At 36.2% G+C, this 23,639-nt stretch overlaps 1 protein-coding gene across 6 annotated transcripts in view; it reads right to left on the reverse strand.

Annotated features, from left to right (window-relative positions):
- Positions 1-10,674: 10,674 nt before the first annotated feature.
- The window catches only part of SKIL (SKI like proto-oncogene), a 34,060-nt gene continuing 21,095 nt past the window's right edge, over positions 10,675-23,639 (reverse strand). For 5 of the 6 annotated variants that reach the window (XM_082625150.1, XM_082625151.1, XM_082625152.1 and 2 more), the window contains exons 4-7: positions 19,578-19,810; positions 16,290-16,531; positions 15,772-15,996; positions 10,675-15,107 (exon numbers count right to left, since the gene is read on the reverse strand). In XM_082625150.1, coding sequence (XP_082481276.1) covers positions 14,949-15,107; positions 15,772-15,996; positions 16,290-16,531; positions 19,578-19,810 — 859 coding nt within the window. In that variant the 3' untranslated portion in view covers positions 10,675-14,948. The remainder of the gene's footprint in view (positions 15,108-15,771; positions 15,997-16,289; positions 16,532-19,577; positions 19,811-23,639) is intronic. The other variant, XM_082625154.1, reaches the window with a different exon arrangement.

A 23,639-nucleotide genomic window follows, 5' to 3' on the forward strand; every position in this document is an offset into this window, starting at 1 on the left:
ATCTCTTTAGGAAACCAAACATGAAAACATAGGACATATATGAAATTACTTAAGTGAGATTATTCATTTAAAAATACTTTTAATAAGACCCCTTTTTAAAAGGAGAAATTTCTCTGGTGGATTTCGCTATTTGGTAATGCAAAAATTCCACATACACACACATTTTTAGAAACATTGTAGTACCAATTCATAGTGTAAAATAATGTATCAGACATAAGCTTTAAAAAATGAAATGCCAGTTACAATAGCTAAGATATGGAAACAACCTAAGTGTCCATCAACAGGTGAATGGATAAAGATGTGGTATATACACAGTGAAATACTACTCAGCCATAAAAGAAGATGACATCTTGCCATTTGTGACAACATGAATGGACCTTGAGGGTATTATGCTAAGTGAAATATGTCAGAGAGACAAATACTGTATTATTTCCCTCATATGTGGAATATAACAAACAAACAAAATAAATGAACAAACCAAATGAAAACAAACATGTAGATACAGAGAATAGAGTAGTGATTATCAGAGGGGAAGAGGCAAAAGGAAGGCAAAATGGATAAAGGGAATCAACCGTATAGTGATGGATAGAAACTAAATTTTTGGTGGGGAGCATGCTGTAGGGTATACAGAAATAGAAATATGATGTCATACACATGAAACTTATATAAATCCAAGATCAGGACACCAACTAGCAGATTCGTGTCTGGTGAGAGTCCTCCTCCTGGTTCACCGATAGCAGTCTTCTCACTGTGTCCTCTCATGGTGGAAGACCATGTTCACTGGGGTCTCTTTTTATAAGGGCACTAATCCCATTAATGAAGGCTCCATCCTCGTGACTTAATCACCTCCCAAAGACCCCAACTCCACACATCATCACATTGGAGATTAGGTTTCAACATATGAATTTTGGTAGGACACAAATATGCAGTCCATGACAGATGGGAATCTGAAGACAGCGCAGAAGAAATCAGGAGATGGGGATTATAACTGGTCTAGGGGGTGGGCAAGAGGCAGAGTGAAGGCCTAAAGTGGAGCTCTCTCCAGTAGGAGGAGGAGATGTGTGCTACTCAGGTCTCAAGCAGGAAAATCTCTGATTATCGAGAGATGCTGGCCTCAGTCAAGGTTTCTCCATCAAGAGAAGAGCAGCATCTTCACAAATTACTTCCATCTAGAATTTCAAATTCAACTAAGGAAAAATTTGCATTTTCAGGGTCCCATTTCTTGGCCTTCATGGTGCAATTAAAATACTGTTCCTTCAGAAGCCATTTTATTCCAAATTTCCCCTTTGTCCACTTGGAGATAAAGCAAAATAATGAAAAGCTTGTACCTGGGGTATAAGGTTTGAGTCCTTTCCAAAATGTTTTCTCTCTTCTGCTTTCTAACAGCCAATTCTATTTATCTGCTTCTCTACCAGAAGTTTCAGAATACATTGGATGAAATCACGTCTAATTCAACCAATGAGATCATACTTCCTGAAGAGCAGTAAAAGTCCTTAGTTTTAGCTCTAACTGGGGATCACATTTACTAAAATATAATAATAATAAAGTATGGAAGTATGGAAAGGGAAAATAAGAAAATTAACTAGAAAGCCACACTATTAAATTTGCTTAGAAATTAAGAGCAGGTGTTTGCATTTAGCTACCTAAGGCAACAAAGTACAGAGCAATTTGTCAAACTTTTTCTTTTACTGAAAATGTATGAACTATAAAGTGATCAAAACTATCATGTGTCATTACTCATTCAATATATAATATAAAGTCATAGATTATGTTATCAATATTATATTGTTCCAATTTAAAAATGGCTAGAAGAGAAGCTTATGTGTCAATCTTACTAATAGTTTTTGTTGTTTGTTTCTTACATAAATAAAGATCCTATTTTATGAAATTATTCTGAATGGGAACATTCTTGGACACCAAAGTCCCAGGGAGACATTAGAGCAGGGAGGTTAAGGGCCCTGGTTGGAATCTTGGCTCCAATACTTACTAGCTGTGTGGCCTTGGGCAAGTTATTTAACCTTTTTGATAAGTAACTCTGGTTAGAAACTAATATTCTATTTCCTGCCAGTAAAATGGTATTTAAAATAGTAATTATTTCATAATAGCCATGAGAATTAAATGCATTGCTACATGTAAAATGCTTGGAGCACTGACACATAGTAAGTACTCAATAAATATTAGCTTTAACACCAAAAAATAATCAGTTGATATTAAACCTGTTTGAAATTACATAATCTTTTCTTTAAAATTGTTATTATTTATTTTATTTTTCGCTGCATTGGGTCTTCATTGCTGCGCACGGGCTTTTCTCTAGTTGCAGAGGGGGGCCACTCTTCGTTGAGGCGCACAAGCTTCTCATTGTGGCAGCTTCTCTTGTTGTGGAGCACAGGCTCTAGGGGCGTGGGCTTCAGTAGTTGTGGCACTCAGGTTCAGTAGTTGTGGCTCGCAGGCTCTAGATCACAGGCTTAGTAGCTGTGGTGCTAAGTAGTTGCTCCACGACATATGGGATCTTCCCAGACCAGGGCTCAAACCCGTGTCCCCTGCATTGGCAGGCGGATTCTTAACCACTGCACTATCAGGGAAGCCCTGAAATTAACATAATCTTAACCTTCAAATTACACAGCAGTGAAATTCAAAACATTTCGTAGTCTGATGAACAAGAATTTGAAAGGAAAGCAAATTGCACCTCTTCTCTAACTATAGGATAAGGCCTTTAAAACAGCTAAGATATTTCTAGCCACTCCCCTCTTTTTGCCATTAAGATTTAACAACTAGATACAATTCCTTTTTAATCAACTGATAATATTTTTGCAGAAATTAGCTTGGCCACTGGGGGGCTCTCACAGGCTCTCATTAATGCTATTTAAAAGTGATTCAATAAAAATAACTAACACAAAGAATGAACATCACCAAATACCAATAACACAACTGATAAACCCCTTTTCAAAAGTAATTCAGCAATATATATCAAATAGAATAAAATATGTATATTCTTTGATCCAGCTTCTAAAAGTCTATCTAAAAAATTATGTTGATGATATCACTTATACATGGAATCTAAAATACAACACAAATGAACCTGTCTACAAAAGAGAAACAGACTCTCAGACATAGAGAACAGACTTGTGGTTGCCAAGGGGGGTGGGTATTAGGAGAGGAACGGATTGGGAGTTTGGGATTAGCAGATGCAAACTAGTATATATAGGATGAATTAACAACAAGGTCCTACTGTATGGCACAGGGAACTATACTCAATATCCTGTAATAAACCATAATGGAAAAGAATATGAAAAAGAATATGTATATGTATTAACTGAGTCACTTTGCTGTACAGCAGAAACTAACACAACACTGTAAATCAACTATACTTCAATAAAATTTTTTAAAATAAAATAAAATTCAGTATTAGTTACCTACAAAAAATAAAATAATTATTATGAAAGTGTTCAGTTAACTTTTTCAGTTTACATTTCAATTAAGTGTTCAACTAAGAACTAGATGATAATGTTATAAAATATTAATTTCAAAATGGAAATTGCTAAATTTTATTTCAAAATACCTGTACAGTTGGAGACTAGTTTTTAAATATAAATAAATATATTTGGAAAATATACACTGAAATATTAACAAGCGTTCCTTGGAGTAGTGAGATTGAGGGGTTTTACTCTCTTTTGTTCTTTAGGCATTTTCCAATTTTCCATAATGAACATGAGTTGATTTTATGATGAGAAAAAAAATGTTTAATTTTTAAATTTAAAGTATTTTGGGGGAATTCCCTGGTGGTCCAGTGATTAGAACTCCATGTTTGCACTGCAGTGGGGCACAGGTTCAATCCCTGGTCTGGGAACTAAGATCCCGCAAGCCATGCAGCATAGCCAAAAAATAAATAACTAAAATAAAATATTTTTAAAATTTTTAAATATTCATTATTATTAGGGTCTACGAAGAGTACTCAAGTCCCTATACACTATGTGACCCTCCTGATGATTATGTGACTACCTCACCAGCAGTCCTCTTTACCTTCAGAACGTAGTTCAAGCCCTTTAGGATATAGGGTCACACAGGCCCTTTATGACACAAACCCCTCAACAACCCTTACATTTCAGTTAAGTGAAATCCCCTCCACTGTGCAGCTCCCTACCCCATGCAATGTCCACACCAATCATAATGAACTCCTTGGACGTTCCTCATAGCAGAACACCACACTTTCTGGTCCCCTAAGCTTTACACCTTCATTCTGCAAGAAGTGACCTCTCCACCCAGCTACTTTGCAGTCACCCAAAATTAGCCCAAGAACCTCCTATGACAGGATTTCCTACCTCTTCCTATGAAGTTCTGAAGGGTCCCATAAGACCTTGTGCATGCTTTTATCAAAACATAAATTACCCATACTATGCTGTCTAGTTTCTAATTTAACCATGTGGATTGTTTTCTCAGCAAGAATAATATTGCATTCATTACTAGCCTCCAACCTATCCTCATGCAGATCCTTCTACCTAGAATGCCTTCCAGCACAGCCACAGCTCACTCTCTCTAAGTTCTATCCAGGTGTCATTTGGAACAGGAACATCCCTCACCCTCCAGGGTGAGCGAAGTCTACCCCTCAGGTTCCCCTAGCCCTCTGTATAGGACTGAGCCGTGCTGCTTTCAAATTATCTGTCCAGCTGTCTGGGAGTTCCTCAAAGGCGGAAGCTGTGCCTGACTCATTCCCCTAAGAAGTCCAATATCTAGTAGAGTATCAGTGTGAGGCCAGGGCAAACAGTAATCATTGTTATCTGAGCTAAACACCTTCTCTTAATGTTTTCCAAACTAAAGTTCTAGCTTAATGTCTAGGGAATTGTGGTAGGGAATTCCCTATCAGTTCAGTGGTTAGGACTCTGAGTTTTCACTGCCGGGTCCCGGGTTCAATCCCTGGTCAGGGAACTAAGATCCCTCAAGCTGCGTGGCCAAAAAACAAGGGAAAAAATAAATAAAATAAAAACTGTGGTTTCAACCAACATCACTTTAGAGGAAAGTTCTCATCCTATGCTGTGGTAAGCAACCTCTAAGATGACTCCCAGTGATCCCCACCTCCTGGTATTCACACTCTTGTGTAGTTCCTCCTACATTGTTCCAGGGTGAGTCTGAATGAACAATAGCACATGACAGAAGTGATGGTATATCACTTGCAAGATCAGGTTATAAAAAGACGGGCTAAATAAAAGAGTGGTAAAGACAAATGATGAACTAGGAAACTCCAATATGTTTGATATTGGATAAACACTGATATGTTTCCACAGAAAAGAGAGACAGAAAAAGAGAGAGAGAGAAGGAGAAAATGTCAGGACCATTGTTGATGCTCTGAAAAATAGTCAAAGGTTTATAGCAACAAAACAAATACCCAATCAAGAAAAAGCCATCTTCAAAATGATAGGAAAGTTTGGGGGCATTTTTATTCACCCTTTCACCTTCCCACCCCAGTGCAACAGCAGTCTTGATCTTGAAGCAGCAGCAGCCCAGTTCCCAGTTCCCTCCCTTGACAAGGGAACAGAGCAGGCTTTATTTGAAAAGCATCATGTACATCTATTCTGACATCTCTGGAGGTGCTTGAACTACAGACACAAGACGCTCATCTTCAATTTGCCTAACTTGGAACTTGGAAAAAGCAGTGGGCACTGCTTGTAAAAGATGCAAGGTGGACTACAGACTCACAGATGCCTGCGACAAAAGATTACAGATAGAGGAACTTTCCTGGTGGTCCAGTGGTTAAGACAATGCGCTTCCATTGCAGGGAGCATGGGTTCATCCCTGGTCAGGGAACTAAGATCCCACATGCCACATGGCCAAAAAAATAGAAGAAGAAAAAAAAAAAGATTACAGGTGTAAACAACCTATAGATTGTCTAAGAACTGGAGGATGAGTTAGGATGTGATTCTTTGGGAAATTAGGACATTCAAAAGCAGCTGTCTATAGGGGGAATTTAGAAAGTTACACACATGCCCAGGCAAGCTGCATACCCAGGAAGGCCTGAAAAGGCCTTAAGTTTTCACTTTGGGCTGATTCCTAGGATCAGAGAAAGCCTACTGGAGTATTTGAAGGAGTGTTTTAACATAGAGCCAAGATGCAGAGACTGTGAGAACTAGTTGGGTTTTTTTGTCTTTCTGCTTCTTTTTAAAATTTTTTGTGAGTTTTTGTTGTCGTCTTGTTTTTTAACTCCTGACATTCAAGGAAATCTGTCAAAACATTAGCTGGGGCTTCCCTGGTGGCACAGTGGATGAGAGTCCGCCTGCTGATGCAGGGGACATGGGTTCGTGCCCCGGTCCGGGAAGATCCCACATGCCACGGAGCGGCTAGGCCCGTGAGCCATGGCCACTGAACCTGCATGTCTGGAGCCTGTGCTCCGCAATGGGAGAGGCCACAACAGTGAGAGGCCCGCGTACTGGAAAAAAAAAAAAAAATTAGCTGAACATGAGCTAAAGGAACAGACACTTCCATGACCACACACAATAAGGAATAGTCTTTGCAAAAGGTGTGGAAAAATCTCAAAGCATGTGGACTACCACAGCCTACAGCAGTAATAATTTTAAAAAAGGAAAAGCAAACCCTGGGGAATAAGGAAAATCTGATTTCCAGAGTTACCGCATTATAACTGTCAGATGCTCAACTTTCAACAGCAACAAAATCACAAGGCATACAAAAAAAGTGAAAAATATAATCCATCCAAAAAAAAATTGATAGAAACCACCATTGAAAAAGCACAGACATTGGACTTGCTAGACAAAAACTTCAAAACAACTATTAAATATGCTCAAAAAGCTAAAGGAAAATCTGGACAAAGAGCTAAAGAAATCAGGAAAACATTTTATGAACAAAATAAGAATATCAATTAAGAGATAGAAATTATAAAAATAAACCAAACGAATTTTGAAGAATTATGGGGGTGTCCTAGAAGAAGAAAGAAAGGGGCAAAGAGATTATTTGAAGAAATAATGTCTGAAAACCTTGCAGATATGATGAAATGCTTAAATCTACAAATCTAAGAAGCTTAATGTATTGCGCATAAGACAAACTGACACATTATAATCAAACTGTTGAGAGACAAAGTCAAAGAGAGAATCTTGAAAGCAGCAAGAGAAAAGTGACATCACAAATAAGGAATCCTCAATAAGATTTACTAGCTGACTACTCAGAAGAAACCTTGGACACTAGAAGTCAGTGGAATGATGTAAAATGTCAAAAGAAAAAACTTTCAACCAACAAATTTATATCTGGCAAAACTGTCCTTCCAAAATGAGGGAGAAATTAAGACATTCCCAGATAAACAAAAGCTGACTACCGCTAGACCAGCCCTACAAGACATTAAAAGGAATCTTTAGATTGAAACAAAAGGACACTAGACAATAACTTGAAGAAGTAAGAAGAAATAAAGATCTCCAGTAAAGGTGAATACATAGGCAAATATAAAAGCCAGAATTATTGCAGTTTTGGTTTGTAACTACTTTTCATTTTCTAAGATGGAAATTTATAGCTTTAAAGGCATCCATTTAAAAAGATCTCGGGCTTCCCTGGTGGCGCAGTGGTTGAGGGTCCGCCTGCCGATGCAGGGGACACAGGTTCGTGCCCCGGTCCAGGAGGTTCCCGCATGCCACAGAGCGGCTGGGCCCGTGAGCCATGGTTGCTGAGCCTGTGCGTCCGGAGCCTGTGCTCCGCGGCGGGAGAGGCTGCAGCGGTGAGAGGCCCGTGTACCGCAAAAAAAAAAAAAAAATCTCAAATCAATAAGCAAGCTGTAAACTTTGAGGAACTAGAAAAAGAAGAACAAACTAAACTCAAAACTAGTAGAAGGAAATAATATAGATTAGAGTGGAAATAAATAAAGAATATAAAAAGGAGAAAATTTATAAAAATCAAAAGTTGGTTCTTTGAAAAGATCAACAACATTAAAAAACCCTTAGCTAGATTGAATAAGGGGGAAAAAGACTCAAATTCCTAAAATCAGAAATGAAAATAGGAACATTTTCACTGATTTTATAGAAATAAAAAGGATTTTGAGAATACTGTGAACAATTGTATGCCATCAAATTAGATAACCTAGATGAAATTGATAAATTCCTAGAAATACACAATCTATGAAAACAACTCATGAAGAAATAGGAAATAGGTAAACTTATCACTAGTAAGGAGATTAAATCAGCAATCAAAAACCTCCCAACAGAGCAAAGCCCCGGACCAGATGGCTTCACTGGTGAATTCTACCAAATATTGAAAGAAGAATTAACACCGATTCTTCTCAAACTCTTCCAAAACCATCAAAGCAAGAAAGAACACTTTCTAGCTCATTCTATGAAGCAGGATTAACCTAATAACAACAACAAAGACACTATAAAATAACAAAAAACAAAACAAAAAACTGCAGACCAGTATCCCTTATGAATATTGCTTCAAACATCCTCAACAAAACCCTAGCAAATCAAAATCAGCATATTAGACTATATATAAATATATGAAATGAACATATACACCTTAAATTTATAGAATGTTATATGTCAAATTATTTCAAATAAATAAATAACAGCATATGAAAGGATTATACACCATGAACAAGTGAGATTTATTCTTGGAATGCAAAAGAAATTTCAACTTATGAAAACCAAGCAATGTAATATATCACAGCAATAAAATGAAGGGAAAAAACTACATTATCATCTCAACTGATACAGAAAAGGCATTTGACAAAATTCAACACCCTTTCATGATAAAAAAAAAAAACTCAGTAAACTAGGTATAAAAGGGAACTTCTTCAACATAATGAATAGGCCATATATGAAAAAACCACAGCTAATATCATACTCAATGATAAAAGACTGAAAGCTTTCCCTCTGAGAACAAAACAAGGACGCCTGCTTTAACCACTTCTCTTCAGCATAGCATTGGAGGTTCTAGCTAGAGCAATTAGGCAAGAAAAAAAAAGCATCCAAATTGGAAAGGAAGCAGTAAAATTATCTCTATTCACAAGTGATGTGATCTTATACACAGAAAACCCTAAAGATTCCACACACAAAAACCGTTAGAGCTAATAAATAAATTTAGCAAAGTCCCAGGATACAAAATCAACACCAAAAATCAACTGCATTTTCTACACACTGGCAATGAACAATCTGAAATGGAAACTAAGAAAACAATTCCAGTAAGAGCTAAAACTACAACTCGTAGAAGAAAATACAGGGGGAAAGCTTCATGACACTGTATTTGGCAATGATTTCTTAGATGTAACACTACAAATACAGACAACAAAAGAAAAAATAGAAAAGTTGGACTTGATCAAAACTTAAAACTTTGTGTATCAAAGGACATTATTAAGAGTGAAAAGACAACCTAAAGAATGGGAGAAAATATTTGCAAATCATATATCTGATAAGGGATTAATACCTTGAACATATAAAGAAGTCCTACCACTCAACAACAAAAAATAAACAACCCAATTTAAAAATGGGCAAAGAACTTGGATAGACATTTCTCCAGTTGTATACATACACAATGGCATATTATTCAGCCATAAAAAGGAATGAAATTGATACATGCTACAACATGGATGTACCTTGAAAACATTATGCTAATTGAAACACAATGCTAAATCAGACACAAAAGGACAAATATTTAGATTCCACTTATATGAGATACCTAGAATAGGCAAATTCATAGAGATAGGAAGTAGAATAGAGGATACCAAAGGCTGGAGGGAGGGAGGGAGGGAGGGGGAATAGGGAGTTATTGTTTAATAGGCGCAGAGCTTCTGTTTGGGATAGTGAAAAAGTTCTGGATATAGTGGTGATAATTACAGAACATTGTGAATGTACTTAATGCCACTGAATTATACACACACCTTAAATGGTTAAAATGGTAAATTTTATATGTACCTTTTGCCACACACACAAAAAGTTTGGAGGATATGGTAACCAGACTCTAAGATATCCCCCAATAATACTTGCCTCCTGGGATTCATTCCCTTGTATAATCTCCTCCAACTGAGTATGGGCTGGACTTAGTGACTGACTTCTAACAAATAGTACAAGGCAAAAGTAACAGTATATGACTTAAGAGTCCAGGTCATCAAATTGTGGCATCACTCTCTCCTTTGGATCACTCATTCGGGGGAAGCCATCCACCATGCTGTGAAGAGCTCCATGAACAGGTCCGTACAGTGGGGAACTGACTGCCTGTCAATAGCCCTGAGTGAGCTCAGAAGCAGATCCAACAGTTGTCAAGCTCTCATATGACTTCAGCCACAGGTAACATCATAAAAGCACTTTCTAAGAGCTCTTGAGCCATCACGTTCAACTAAACTGCTCTTGGATTTCTGACCCTCAGATACTGTGTGAGATATGTTGTTTTAAGCTGCTAGATTTTAGAATAGTTTGTTATGCAGTAATTGACAACTAATACCAGAAGTGGAAGTGAGGAAAAGATGTCAAAGCAAAAGTCCAAGTATCTTGAAAGAGAATAATCACAAAATGCTATGTTCATCACATAAAATATTACATATTTCACATTTTACAATAAAAAAAAGTTTCTCAAGTTAGTTATTTGCTATGTAATGAATAGACTTTAAAGAAACAAAAGGAGAAAATGTCAATCTGAAGAAACAAGAACATTGAACTCACACAGGATACCAAGAAAGCTTGAATCAATTTCATTGGCATTAAAAGTTTTTATTTGGAATTTAATCCACAATCTATACAAGTTATTTACAAGGCATGAAAATGGAGAACAGCACAAAATACAGTTGAGGTATAAGCTAAGAGCACAGTATGTCATGTTTCAATAAATATAATTCAAAATTTGTAAACTAAGTGACCAGATAGATGAGTCTTGTTTTATAGTAAAACCATATAAAATATTTATTTCACGTGAGGTAGAGGACAGTTTTGTGTGTCATGTAATACAACCAACCACAGCAATTTTAACCATAAAACTGTACATCATTGGCAAGATTTTAAATTGAATTATGGTCAATGTAGTCAACAATTTGTTTCAACAGTTGCACAACAGATCTTTCATTTACTGCCTTCACAGATTAGAACTTCAGAAATAATTTAAGACTACTGTGTTGGCTTAAAATTATCAGGACAAATAAATACTTCTAACAGGATGGTTAAAAGCAAGTATATTTTATTTCTCCCAAACTATAATTCCCCAGGAGTTGTTCAAGATTTAGCAATTCTTTTAGTAGGATTTTTTTTTTTTACTAGAACTACTTTAAGTATGCTGTGCTTTATTTTCAAGTGAGGTATTTATATTGAAGAAAAATAAAATCTTACGAATTTCTCTTACATTCAACTAACTTAATACACTATTTTGTTTTCTGGGCTTAATTTTTAAAATTTTGGTTTTTACATTTGTTCACTTTAATTCAAACACAGTAGCACTATATAAGACATTTAATTCTATCACTAAAAAACAGGCTCCAAATTGCATTATGTATTATAGTTTAGAAGCCAATTAAAATGGAAAGATTTTACAAAAGAAAAAAAAAAAGACTGTCCTTTTAAACAAGATGCAATATTGAATACCCATACGAATTTCTTCCAATAATGGAAATTCTTAAGTGTCTTACACTAGAAAAAAATTTTAAGCTGTTTAAGTTATTCAACCCCACAATGTATAATACAGCAGTAATGTGTCCCTTATTGCTGGCAGCTCAGTAAAAACTATCAAGTAGTTTCAAGCACAGAAACAGATGTACAGTATGAGCACAACTTTTCATTCCATTAATTTTTAATATCCTGTCGTGCAGATTAAATGTGTAAGAGCAAATAAAAATGAGGATTCTTCCCTAAGCAATCAAAACATAAGTCATTGAGAAGAAAATTTTAGAAACTGATCAAAAACTTTCAGCACCAGCTTTCCTATTACTTTTAGGGAAATAACCTTGAGCATGTTTCATATTACTCAAGTTGCTTTATCATTTTACTTTCCTTCAAACAGAAGCCATAGATGTGCAAATAAAATGGTTGTTCTGTCATGTCTTCTAAGGTATATGGATAACCTGCAAGCATCATTGTACTCAGTCTATTACACCTACTTTAGTAACTGGTTTTCAATTCAATATGTACAAATGATTTTATAGCTCAACTGGTAATGTATTAAATATGTTATAAAATTAGTTCAAGAACCATAAAACATCCTGACTCTCCTGGACACAGAAATTCAAGCAAAAGAATATGCTTTACAAAACTAAAGCACAAGCCAAACTTACGTTGTTGGTCAAAGCCTTTCCTAGTGTTACAAGTTGCATTTGTGAAATAAGGGTTGTTTAGAGCCTCCTCAATGACAGCAGGTTTTACATTTACTAAAGATTTGGTACCTTTTTCTCATAAAGTTTAGAGTACAGAAACTATCATCACCCAAATTAAACATTACTCATCACCCAGTAAACTAACATTCTATCTTTTCTTCCTTTTAAAGATGCTCTAGCACTTTTGATAGGCCGTTCCTTTAATGCAGCTTTTTAAAGTAAATATTTTTATATTTTTCCTAAAAAGAAAAATATTATGACATCTGAGGGAAAATCCGCTTGCCTGATGAATTGGCACACAAAAACTAACACTGAAACAAACTTTAAGCTAGCAACCAACACACAAAATGAGCATGCAAAAATAGAATAATAATTATATGGATATTTTTAGCAGAGGCCACTTGTAGAGTATTACAAAGTCTCTATATTTTCAAGCTATGTTGTACAGTTTAACTTGAAATTACTTTTAACTATAATAGGCATACTATTTACAATTGACTAAAAAAAATTTTCTAAGAAGTTAGACAGAAACTGATGGCACATCAGTGTATCTTCTGGAAAATGAAGACTACAATTTCATGTGGCAAGTTTCCCTTATGTGAAGAACTAGAAAAAATAGTTCTTTACTAAACTCTAAATTAAGAGTTTATGATAATTTCAAGGTGATTAAGCATTGCTTAGAATTTTTAAATAACATATTTCAAAGATTAAGCAATTTGTTTTAGAAGTTTTGAGTTGAAACTTAAGTAAGCTTACCATTTAACTAAGTAACGTAAGTAGATTTTGAGTGAATTAGAAAAATAAATGAAATTATAGGGGCCTGAATTATATCTCCCAAAAAGCTTAGCTGTGACACAACTAACACACAACTAAAACGAAACGGTATCATAAAATGTATTTGTGATTTTTCTTTCTCCAGATAAAGAAAAGGTATTAGGAGGGTGTGTCATTTTTAATATTTGTTCCTGTATGTCATTTTAACATGCGTTCCTCCTTAAGGAGGAACAAGAATCAACAAATTAATTGCAGGTTTAATATAGTAAAAGTTAAATGGCAAATAGAAAATACACATTTAGACCATACTCTAGTATTTGGGAAGTACAAAAATTCTTTTAGGATATATAAGTACCATTAAGCAAAATATGAAAATAACTGGTTAAATGATTACCTACTTATTTTTGAAGTTCTATACCAAGTATCTATCATCTAAGATGGGAATAGTAAATAACCTTAACCTTAGCTTTATATTTAAAAAATAAACTTAGCTCTCAAGTTAATTTCATACAGTACCTTACACGAGAACATAAACATAAAATTCATGGGATAATAATGTCAATTAATGGTAGCTTCAGGAAACTTTCTTTAAAAAATGCATACTAAGGATTTTACCTAGTATCTTTTAAGCCAAGAATTAACTAATATGAAATTTGCCATTAAAGAATGACAGGATTTTCTGTGCAAAAAAAAAAAAAGAAAAGTGCAGAAGAAGTTTCCCCTCCCCCAAACTATGGAATTCCTGTCTTCTAAAAATTATCTAAAAACCTTTTAGTAGCAGATAACTAAACTTCCCTATATTAACCTATCATACACTACCAGTTGACTGTAAATTCCTGATTTTGATATTAAATAGTAACTGAAAATGGTCCATTCATGCACATTTTGGTAAGACTTAACATTTAAACATACAAAAGTCCAAAATAACCTTCAAAGTGTTTAATATTTTACAATTTAAAGGAAAACAAATCCATTAAGGAAAACAAATCCATTATATAAATTTCAGTAAGACCCACAACTACATATAAAAACTGTACAGGAGGACCATGGATTGTATGGAAACTGATGTACATCAATGGTATCAATTTTTCTCAAGTACATTAATATTTTCACACCACTATTAACAACATAAACAAAAGTTCAAAAATTATTACATTTTATTCCCTCTTCTAAAGTTGCTGCATAAAGATTTTTTTCTAAATATGACCACATTTAAACAGAAAATCTAATTATAACCGCTTCTTGTGTTTAGCAGCAGTGTATAAGAAAGCATGTTATCCTTCCCCATGGGGTGTGCTATAACCTCATCAATGAGATTCCTCTATTGACAAAATGTCGCTTAGGAGACATTAAATAGAAGAGAACTGGTGGAAATTCATTCAACAATATGAACAAAATAAAAGCAAATTTTGATTATAATAATGAGTATACCATATTAACTCAGAAAGGAGATTGTGTTCATGAAAAAAAATGGAGATTCAACCCCTTGAGTAGCTCTATATATGAAATATGAAGCCACCATTGTATCTAAAATTGAATCTAAAATATGGATAACAAAATTGATCAAAACTATTTTCCATCACACAATGCAGCTTTTAAAAAGTATGCAACTGTTAAATTGCATTAGAAATATAGGCAGATTATGTAATAGCTGAAACTGTAAAGTATTGTTACTAAGCTGGTTGAAAAAAAAAGTACAAAGAAACATACATTTTCATTCATTTGGAAAATGTAAAAATTTATATACTAATATATAATCTCTTCACTTTCTCTGATCTACAAATGGATACAATGCCTAGTTATTTTCATGCAGATAAATTGTTCAGAATTCAATTACCAAAGCAAACAAACAAACAAAAATAAACCCTGTTGGGAACACACAGATGAATCTCTTCAAAGGTTTCTATTCTTTAGCAGTCTTCGATGATTTCAAAATTTGCAGCTTTAGCTCTTTTATCATCATCTCTAACTTCTGTCTTGCCTCCCGTTCCTGTCTGAGTTCATCCTGGAGTTCTTGCCTATCAGCCTCGGCATGGTCCAATCTCTGTCTCAGTTCTGCCAGCTGTGTGATTTAGAAGACTGTGTCAGTTTTCATTCAGTTTTGTTTTTCCACTTACTCCTCACATCATGGCAAAGACCTACTTTCAAATTACTTATCACAAAAATGAACTATTTCATGCATGCATCTCTTGAATATCTAATACTATTAATCATACTTTGACATGACCTTAAAATGAGGGTGACACAAAAGGTCAAGAGAACTGAACACCTAGAACACTTTCATTATGCCCTACACTTCAGTATACCTCTCATCACAGCTGGCTCAGCTTAAGAGTTATTTGTTCATCTTCCCCAAGTTGTGAGCTACTATTCATTTTTGCCCGAGTGCTGTGAACATAGTGGGCAACAGTTCATGTTTGTTAATTCGTTGATTAGAAAGCCCATATACTACATTAGAATAACATAACCTCTGATATTCAGATAGCTAGAGATTAGCAATTTGGACAACTAAACTACAGAACCCTGATAAGTTTAAAGTAATAAAGTAATCAAGGTCAAAAAATCATCTTGGAAGATATAAAGTTGTGTTTAACAGAACTGTCTATTTTGAAATCTAGTCTAAATGAAATGAGCTTAACATAAAGTAATTTCTTTAATGAAATTAAAATAACGGCTTCAATTTCCACATTGAAAGGGCAACACTATACAAACTGTGTAATTCTTACCTGTGCTGCATATTCAGCCTCTTTATCTTTTTCTAAATTTGAGTCACAGGTACATTTTTGCTTCATTACCTGCTCTAATTTTTTCTCTAAGTCTTTCTGTTCAACATAAAATTCTTCCATTCTTTGAGCATGTTCATTCTGCAAAGATTCAAGCTCTTTCTGTAAATTCTGCTGTTCTTCAGTGAGTTCCTTCATAGCTTTTGAACTACTCAACATTTCAACTTCCTATAATTTAAAGAATCACAATATAATTTTTACTTTATTTCTATCACATTAGAATTTTCAATTCAGGAAAAAACAGGACAGAAAATATCTAAAATTCAGCTGTCATGTCAATTCTATATATAAGTAATTATCTTGAAAACTATCTTCTCTAAAAATTTTAACGTATATTAATCTTTTTTATAAATGTAAAACTGAATAATCTTAAATACATTTACAGCATCTCATCTTGACTTCTTTAAGAATATGCAAAAGTATCTTTTCACAATGGACTATCATTTAGATAACAATTTTACCATCTGAAGTTGTTGCTTCTTCTGCAAAATTGAGTTCAGTTTTTCCTGTTGTTTTACATAAGTTCTCATTACTTCTTCCATGATTTTTCCCTTATCATCCTCACAAATGACATCTTTGACAAGAAGTGGAGATGAAGCTGCAGCATCACGGTCAATTCCCGCCTTGCTTGTGTCTCTGGCTAAGTTGCAAGTGGTAGGCTCAGGTTTCTTTTTGCTTGTAGAATTATTCGAGACTGATGGATCTTTGAGAGGCAAAATGAAGTAACAAAGTATGAATATCACTCTGTTAAAATGTCACTAGAACAATCCATAAATGAAATTAAGAAAACAATTTCATTTACAAATGAAATAAAAAATAATAAGATACTTAGGGATAAACTTAACAAAATAGTATAAAACTTGTAAAATGAAAACTACAAAACATTATTGAAAGAAATAAAAGACCTAAATAAATGGAAAGCCTCCCATGTTTATGGATTGGAAGACTTAATATTGTTAAGATGATATCATGATCTGAATGTCAGTGACCTCCAAAATTCATATGTTGAAATCCTAGCCCCCCAATGCAATGGTATTAGGAAATAGGGCTTTCAGGAGATAATTAGGTCATAAGGGTAGAGCCCCCACTGATGGGATTTATGCCCTTATAAAAGAGACTCCAGAGAACTCTCCCACCATTTGAGTACACAGTGAGAAGATGGCCATCTATGAACCAGGAAGCAAGCCCTTGCCAGACCAAATCTGATAGTGCCTTGATCTTGGATTTCCCAGCCTCTAGAACGTTGAAAAGTAAATGTTTGTGGTATAAGCCACCCAGTCTATGTTATTTTTGTTACAGCAGCCCAAATGGACTACAATAAATGCTAATACTCCCCCAAATGATCTACTTTTTCAATGCAACCCCTATCAAAACTTCAACTGGCTTTGTGGCAGAAACTGACAAGCTGATTCTAAAATTCATATGGAAATAAAAGGAAACCAAAATAGCCAAAACCATCTTGAAAAACAATAATAAAGTTGGAGGACTCACAATCCCCAATTTCAAAGCTTATTACAAAGCTACAGAAATCAAAATTGTGTGTACTACTGGCATAAAGACTGAGTCCAGAAACAAACCCATACTTTTATGGGCAACTTGTTTTCAACAAGGGTGCCAAAACAATTCAATCAGGAAAGAGTATTCTTTTCAACAGTGTTGGGACAACTGTATCCATATACGAAGAATGAGGTTGAACTTCACACCTTATATAAAAATTAACTCAAAATGGATCATGGACTTAAATGTAAGAGCTAAAACTCTTAACTGGATTAGGCAATGGTTTCTTAGACATGACACCTAAAGTAAGCAATGAAAGAAACAATAAATTGGACTTCATCAGAATTTAAAACTTGTGTTTCAAAGGACACCACCAAGAAAGTAAAAAGACAACTGACAGAATGGCGAATCCTATATCTGATAAGGGTCTAGTACCATAATGTACAAAGTACTCTTACAATTCAGTTGTAAAGAGACAACCCGATTTAAAAATAGGCAAAGGATCTCAACAGGCACTTCTCCAAAGATTTGCAATGTCCAACAAAAACATGAAAAGATACCCAGTATCATTAATCATTGGAGAATTGCAAATCAAAACTATGAGATATTTCACAACCACTAGGATGGCTATAATCAAAAGACAAACAATAACAAGTGTTGGCAAAGATGTGCAGAAATCAGAGTCCTCAGAAGCCGCTGCTGGAAATGAAAATGGTGCAGCTGCTCTGAAAAGTTTGGCAGTCCCTCAAGATATTAAACATAGAGTTACCATTTGACCCAGCAATTCCACTCCAAAATATATAGCCAAGAGAAATGAAAACGTACGTTCATTACATTAAAACTTGTGCGTAAGCGTTCATAACAGCGTTAGTCATAATAGCCAAAAAGTGGACACATCCAAATGTCCATCAACAGATGAAAGAATAAACAAAATGGGGTATTATCCATCCATATGATAGAAAGTTATTAAGCCATAAAAAGGGAAGAAGTACTAATACATGCTATAATATGGACTGAGAAAATATCCTTGGTGGAAGAAGCTAGACAACAAAAGGCCATATGTTGTAGGATCCCTTTTATATGAGATGTCCAGAATAGGCAAATCCATAAAAACAGAAAACAGATTTATGGCTGACAGAGCCTGGTGAAAGGAAAGAATGAAGAGTAACTTCTACTGGATTACAGGGTTCCTTTTTAGGGTGATGAAATGTTCTGAAATTAAGTATTTGTAATCATTGCACAACTTTGTGAATTTACTAAAAGCCACTGAATCATATACTCTAAAAGGGTAAATTTTAAGGAATATGAATTACATCTTAACAATTTTTTTAAGTCTCTAGAATTAAATAATTTGGGAAATATAATGCAAACACGGTATAATGGTATTAATACATTACTAATTATTGTTTGCCATATTTAAATACAAGGAAAACTGAGTTTTAAAAATCTCAAAATTAAAGTACAAAAACTCCTGAAGAATCTCAATTATCTATGAAAACAGGTAACTAGAGGACTCTTAGATTGCTCTGAGAAAGCTGAAAAGAACTGTCACACTTGCCTAAGCTGTAAGCAAAGCTCTGCATCTATGAAGAGGGTAACACAGGCAGCATGTGAGCAGACATGTCTTGTCTGGTCCACGGTATTTTAAAAGGCACTGTAACTATGCAGTTGTTTTTTTTTTAATGTCCAGCCAGCATTCTGCATTTATGCCATCTGCCTGGCTCCCACAGCTATGAGTTTTCAAACCTTGCTTATTCTATGACTAAGTGTCTCTGAGTCCTATACCTAACTACTCTTACATACACTTTTTTTTAAATTAAAGTATAGTTGATTTACAATATTATATTAGTTTCAGGTGTATAACAAAGTTGATTCAATATTTTTATAGATTATCATATACTTTTCATATTATTAGTTAAAAGGTTTCCCAGTTCACAGCAAATTAGAAAGAAAAATAAGGACCTTTTAAGAAATCTGACAGTAAAGAAAAGGCTGGAAGAAGAAAAAATAATTAGACAAAAGTCACTTGCAATATGCAGCCAGGTAGTCTATTTTCTATCTCATTAGCTTCTATATATATATCACCATTCTAGATAAGCAGAACAACTGAGGGTCTATGTAGCCACTCAAGAGTTTTGAAAGGTGGTATTTTTTTTTAAGATAAAAGCTTCCATTATCTGGAATCCTCTTTGAAAATGCTGAATATGTTTATTAGATATTTGATTTTAAAAAGATAATTTCTGAATACTCACCTAAGCGGCTATATAATTCTCTACTTGTTTTTAGATCCATTTTCTCCTGTTCCTCCAGTGAAACATCTGGATAAGACACTATTTTTTGATGTTTCCCACTACTGTGAGGCTTCTCTGAGTGTCTTGGTATAGATCTACTTGCCTCTGTCTTTGTGACCTCTTTAGGCTGGGATACAGCCGAAGTAAGCGACACATTTGGGGCAACCACTTTATCACACATGTATAAGTAGTAGCTGAAAACAGAGAATGGCAAAAGAAGATACATATTACATTTAGGTAAAAAGCAAAATATATTACATCAATTTCTATGGTTAAACAATTTTTAAAAAATCAAAACAGATAACAGAACAACTCAGAAAATAAGGGTCATAGAAAGGAATTCTTGAAAAAGTAGTTGAGGCAGAAAGAGTAAAATTATGAGGTTATTTTTGTTATTTTACAAAAAGTAGTTTCTAAGCACTTGAAAATCAGTCTCTTCTCCTTCCCTCAAAACCACATGAGAACTAAAACCATGAAGTACTTTACAGAGCAGTTCAACAGCCCTGAGTAGGTAAGGTTTATGCCGAAAGAAAACAGACTATACACTACTCTGGAAGACTATTGCTTGTCTGCCACCCCTCCAAAGCAAGGAATCCTTGCTCTTTATTGTGGTGAGACTGATTCAGTCCCACACTGCAAGGCTATGGCCTGACTCATCACAGCCCCAACAAAGAGCTCCCAGGGCCTTCTCCCTTCTCAGGGAGAGAAGCAGCATTCTGAATGCTGCCCAGCTACTGGGCAGTCCTCCTTGGATCAAACCCCACAGAGCAATCTTCTGAAAATACTTTAGCATTTCTTACTTATTTGATAAAACAGCAATAATAAATTGTGCAAAACTAAGATCAAAGGGATAACTACCAATTTTACTCAAAGCTCATATAAAATTGTTCAGGAGATTATCTGAGAGACTCATGGAACAAAATTTGAGCTAGATATTTAAGTGCCATATGATTAACTATAATCTGCTGAACCTTTAGCCAAAAGATGCAACCATTTAACTGACCTAACACTTCATCTTCTGAACTCTAAATAATCTCATCTCGTATCACATTTCCCTTGTACAGGACATCTATATAGTCCCTCTTTACCAATCACATGAATTCTGAGAATGAAAACTCAGTATTCTGCTAAGAAAACTGACAGGTTTATTACTGCCCAAAAACTTACTTCAAATGTAATAGGAATAGAAGGAACTATATAAATTAAGTAAGATTGAGATTCTTTATCACTGTGCTTAGGGAGATAAATATGTAGAGCAGCAGATAAAAATCTAGGTTTTATAAATAAAAACTGTAACCTAAGATGCATTTTTCTTGAAAATATGAAAATTGATTTTGAGGGGTGTGGCTACTATGAAATCCTCTAAGTTTCAAAAAAGTTTTGTTTTAAAATATCAAAGTTGACAGAGAGGGGGAAGATGGCAGAAGAGTAAGACGCAGAGATCACTTTCCTCCCCACAGATACATCAGAAATTCATCTACACGTGGAACAACTCCTACAGAACACCTACTGAACGCTGACAGAAGACCTCAGACCTCCCAAAAGGCAAGAAACTCCCCACGTACCTGGGTAGGACAAAAGAAAACAGAATAAACAGAGACAGAATAGGGACGGGACCTGCACCAGTGGGAGGGAGCCGTGAAGGAAGAAAGGTTTCCACACACTAGGAAGCCCCTTTGCGGGCGGAGACTGCGGGTGGAGGAGTGGGGAGCTTCGGAGTCGCGGAGGAGAGTGCAGCCACAGGGGTGCGGAGGGCAAAGCTGAGAGATTCCCACACAGACAGTCGATGCTGACCAGCACTCACCAGCCTGAGAGGCTTGTCTGCTCACCCGCCAGGGCGGGCGGGGCTGGGAGCTGAGGCTCGGGCTTCGGTTGGAGCACAGGGAGAGGACTGGGGTTGGCGGCGTGAACACAGCCTAAAGGGGCTAGTGCACCACGGCTAGCCGGGAGGGAGTCCGAGAAAAAGTCTGGACCTGCCGAAGAGGCAAGAGACTTTTTCTTCCCTCTTTGTTTCCTGATGCATGAGGAGAGGGGATTAAGAGCGCTGCTTAAAGGAGCTCCAGAGACGGGCTCGAGCCACGGCTAACAGCGCGGACCCCAGAGAGGGGCATGAGGCGCTAAGGCTGCTGCTGCTGCCGCCACCAAGAAGCCTGTGTGTGAGCACAGGTCACTCTCCACACCTCCCTTCTGGGGAGCCTGTGCAGCCCGCCACTGCCAGGGTCCCGGGATCCAGGGACAACTTCCCCAGGAGAACGCACAGCGCGCCTCAGCCTGGTGCAACGTCATGCCGGCCTCTGCCGCTGCAGGCTCGCCCTGCACTCCGTACCCCTCCCTCCCCACGGCCTGAGTGAGCTGGAGCCCCCGAATCAGCGGCTCCTTTAACCCCGTCCTGTCTGAGTGAAGAACAGATGCCCTCCTGCGACCTACACGCAGAGGCAGGGCCAAATCCAAATCTGAATCCCGGGGAGCTGTGTGAACAAAGAAGAGAAAGAGAAATCTCTCCCAGCAGCCTCAAGAGCAGCGGATTAAATCTCCACAATCAACTTGATGTACCCTGCATTTGTGGAATACCAGAATAGACAACAAATCATCCCAAATTGAGGAGGTGGACTTTGAGAGCAAGATTTATTATTTTTTCCCCTTTTCCTCTTTTTGTGAGTGTGTATGTGAATGCTTCTGTGTGAGATTTTGTCTGTATAGCTCTGCTTTCACCATCTGTCCTAGCATTCTATCCATCCGTTTTTTTGTGTGTGTTTTTGTTACTATAGAAAAATTTTTTTTCTTAATAATTATTTTTTTATTTTAATAACTTTATTTTATTTTACCTTACTTTGTTTTATTTTCTTTTATCCTCTTTCTTCCTTTCTTTCTACTTTTTCTCCCTTTTATTCTGAGCCGTGTGGATGAAAGGCTCTTGGTGCTGCAGCCAGGAGTCAGTGCTGTGCCCCTGAGGTGGGAGGGCCAACTTCAGGACACTGGTCCACAAGAGACCTCCCAGCTCCATATAAGATCAAACGGCGAAAATCTCCCAGAGATCTCCATCTCAACACCAACACCCAGCTTCTCTCAACGACCAGCAAGCTACAGTGCTGGACACCCTATGCCAAACAACTAGCAGGACAGGAACAAAACCCCATCCATTAGCAGAGAGGCTGCCTAAAATCATAGTAAGTCCACAGACATCCGAAAACACACCACCAGACGTGGACCTGCCCACCAGAAAGACAAGATCCAGCCTCACCCACCAGAACACAGGCACTAGTCCCCTCCACCAGGAAGCCTACACAACCCACTGAACCAACTTTAGCCACTGGGGACAGATACCAAAAACAACAGGAACTACAAACCTGCAGCCTGCAAAAAGGAGACCCCAAACACAGTAAGATAAGCAAAATGAGAAGACAGAAAAACACACAGCAGATGAAGGAGCAAGATAAAAACCCACCAGACCTAACAAATGAAGAGGAAATAGGCAGTCTACCTGAAAAAGAATTCAGAATAATGATAGTAAAGATGATCCAAATCTTGGAAATAGAAGAGAGAAAATGCAAGAAACATTTCACAAGGACCTAGAAGAACTAAAGATGAAACAAGCAATGATGAACAACACAATAAATGAAATTAAAAATACTCTAGAAGGGATCAATAGCAGAATAACTGAGGCAGAAGAACGGGTAAGTGACCTGGAAGATAAAATAGTGGAAATAACTACTGCAGAGCAGAATAAAGAAAAAAGAATGAAAAGAACTGAGGACAGTCTCAGAGACCTCTGGGACAACATTAAATGCACCAACATTCGAATTATAGGGGTCCCAGAAGAAGAAAAGAAAAAGAAAGGGACTGAGAAAATATTTGAAGAGATTATAGTTGAAAACTTCCCTAATATGGGAAAGGAAATAGTTAATCAAGTCCAGGAAGCACAGAGAGTCCCATACAGGATAAATCCAAGGAGAAACACGCCAAGACACATATTAATCAAACTGTCAAAAATTAAATACAAAGAAAACATATTAAAAGTAGCAA

This window comes from Mesoplodon mirus (assembly GCF_964341445.2).
Source record: "Mesoplodon mirus genome assembly, chromosome: 6".
Lineage (NCBI taxonomy): Eukaryota > Metazoa > Chordata > Mammalia > Artiodactyla > Ziphiidae > Mesoplodon > Mesoplodon mirus.